Source organism: Perkinsus marinus (assembly GCF_000006405.1).
Source record: "Perkinsus marinus ATCC 50983 genomic scaffold scf_1104296969616, whole genome shotgun sequence".
Taxonomy (NCBI): Eukaryota; Perkinsozoa; order Perkinsida; family Perkinsidae; genus Perkinsus; species Perkinsus marinus.
This window is the reverse complement of record NW_003202759.1, coordinates 9,047-11,810: the sequence shown is the minus strand read 5'-3', so window position 1 is coordinate 11,810 and position 2,764 is coordinate 9,047. Positions and strand designations below refer to the sequence as shown.

Sequence of the window (2,764 nt, the reverse complement as noted above, 5' to 3'; positions counted from 1 at the left end):
TCGCCCTATCTCTGTTTGCCGAAGAGAAGAAGTCCTGCCCGAGCTCCAGAAATTTGTATTGAATGAGGATCTATCGCGGGGTGCGTATAAAACGTATTGATATGATCACGAGATGGTGCCCTGGGAGGAGCTTATTGGTCCTTGCTCAGGCCTTGAACGTTTTCCGATCCCTCTGGTAGTGGATCAGATCCGCTTGGGTGAATCGAAGGTAACAGTGCATCAGCGATGATGATGCGGTACTACCGTTTGCCATTCAGGAGGAGGCCTCGACTCGAGTATGGCCGCCAACATTCACATACGTTAACCGATCAGTAGCGGGAAGATCGTCGTTGGGCACCGTTATTCCCATTCGCTGTGTTGGTGCGTGTGTTGGGTGCCAAGGGGATCGGTGAGCTGGGGGTGGAGTGAATCATTGAACGTACTCGTCAAGTCAAAGCCGGCCCCTTACTAATAGGAATCTCACTGCTACTTTACGGGGGGGATCCCACTCATGAGAGTCCGAGTCATGTTGTAACCACCTTGGCTCGATTAGTTGGTATACCAAACGGAACCTAACGAAGTTCCATTCTCGAGAGGTCTTCCATGATAACGTAGAATCAGACAAGTTTTCAGCAGCAACGCGGTCAGTAAGAGTATTGAATGGATTGAAATCCCTTCCGGTGGACTATAGAAATCATATCATAATAGAGCAGCCATTCTGCGATGTGGGACAAGGGGCTTGCCGAGTGGCTGAGATAATTCTGCAAGCCCTTACGGTTCAACCTTACAGGAATCGAGGACCTGAGAGACTATCCAAGGTGTTCGGGGAACGACATGGTCACTACTGACAACATCTCCGTGATGGATCTTATGATGCGGGATCCCTAGGGGATATTTCCCAGGAATTTTCTTGGGAGCAACGCTAGGTTTCGTCCGAGGAATTCTCATTCTTTGGAGGCCTGCTATTTTTTGCGATCGATCACGCAAAGCCCGGGAGCGCGATCACATCGAATTGAGACACTGCCCTGTAGGGTTCCATTCATCGAGAATGGGCGTAAGGGTTTAGCTCTACGCGGAGGTGATTAATAGAGGGCGCGTCACCAGGGTAGATAGACATGATTGAACTCCCTACAACCTCCATACTATATCAGGCTTCTTTCAACTTCCGGTGGTCGCTATCATGATACAATATATGGTATAATGCCATTGTCGCGATGGTATTGCAACCACGCGATAGGTGATAGAGGTTCTATTATGGAGTGTAGAACGGCTCAAAGAGTACAGATCTTCTTCATCGAACTCAATCTTTTGCGAGGTTCCAGCTGACTGACCAAGACGCTCCCTGGAATCTCGATTCCAAACCACAACCGTTGGTGTGGTGGTGTCCATTAGAATGAGACTGTCACACGATTATCACGGGATCATAATGGAAAGCGAATCGAGATTTCAATTATGTCATCCATTTAGCCATTTAGCATTAATCGTCCTGGCTCAATGGATTGTTCAGGAAGAAAATGAGGCGTATTCGATCAGTTCATTTCAGCTCCTTAATATTCTTAATTTCAAACCGGGATCCCTTCTACATTTTTGCTCACTCAATGAATTCACTTGCTGAAGTGGAGTTCACTCAAGTAGATTACGGACACTGTTGTCCAAGCTGGAGCTCTGGCACTTCTCGAGAACCACTCTATGATAGAAAGTACTATTCAGAATGCGTTAACTGAAAGCCTCTCCAAACCTGCAAAAATAACGCATCACCTGGAGGGAAGTGGGAGTATTTTGACTTGAAAAGATCGGGTCGCCTTATACGGCGAACCACAAATATCGACGCTCTTGAGAGGCAGCATCATCGGATCGTCGGTTATGCGGTTTTGGCCCCCAAGCCGCACCCAAAACGTCTGCTCGTGATGCGCGATATAAGTCTTCTCCCTTTCAGATGCCATCGGGAGCCATCCTCGAAGGAGAAGGAGCTCCGAGAGGTTGAGTGGAATAATCGTGCACGAGTTACTCTGGGCACTTCAGATTGTGGGCGGACATCTCTCTGCAGCTGGGGTGCATATACTAAGAATGGTAAACAACTTCTACAGGCGTCATGTAACAGACGAGTATGACTCAGCGTCCCACCCTATAAGCATGTGCTCGAAATAGATCATCGTCGACGTTCTCGAAAATGCTCACCCGCATGTTCCATTATTAGGATATCTTAAGTGGACTTTGGACTGCATTGTCGAGTGCAACTTCCTATGCGATTGCAATTACAATACCTGTCCACTTCGAGTTGTTCAGAAGGGCCTCACAAAACGGCTTGAAGTGTTCTGGTCGGCTCCCGTCCTCGGAGCGTCAGTTTTATGAGTCTTTATCGGTCAGGACTGGTCGCGAACGAGGTTGGGGAGTAAGGTCATTAGATGTCATCAAGGTGAGCGAAGCCTCCGAGAGGCTTCCGGGACTTGAGATTGAGGGACTGGTGCGCGCTATAGGCAGGAGCGTTCATATGCGAATATGCCGGCGAGCTCTTGCCAGAGAGCGTCGCTGAGACCCGAGGAAAAGAACTCAGTGATAACTACCTTTTCGACCTAGCCCGTCATGGTGCTGGTAAAATGTGAGTTCCACGCTCACAGATGTACTCAGCTGTGAACTGATCCCCCTAGGTGGAAAGTAGGGGCAGCCGGCTCACAGCCTCCACGAAAGAAGAGATCAACACTAGCTGGTGATCTCGAGATGGAGACGGACTTGAGCGGAGAGGTGCAATACTCTGACTCATCGTGCTCAGATGCCTTGTCTCTTT

The 2,764-nt window shown here is 48.8% G+C and overlaps 1 protein-coding gene across 1 annotated transcript; it reads left to right on the top strand.

Moving 5' to 3' along the window:
• Nucleotides 1-2,046: 2,046 nt before the first annotated feature.
• Pmar_PMAR019796 (histone-lysine n-methyltransferase, bat/ehmt, putative) lies at nt 2,047-2,578 on the top strand (the record flags this gene model as incomplete). Its single annotated transcript, XM_002767883.1, has 4 exons — nt 2,047-2,073; nt 2,128-2,297; nt 2,347-2,395; nt 2,457-2,578. Coding segments are annotated over 4 exons (368 nt in total), but the record flags the coding sequence as incomplete, so codon positions are not given.
• Between the last annotated feature and the right edge of the window lie 186 nt (nt 2,579-2,764).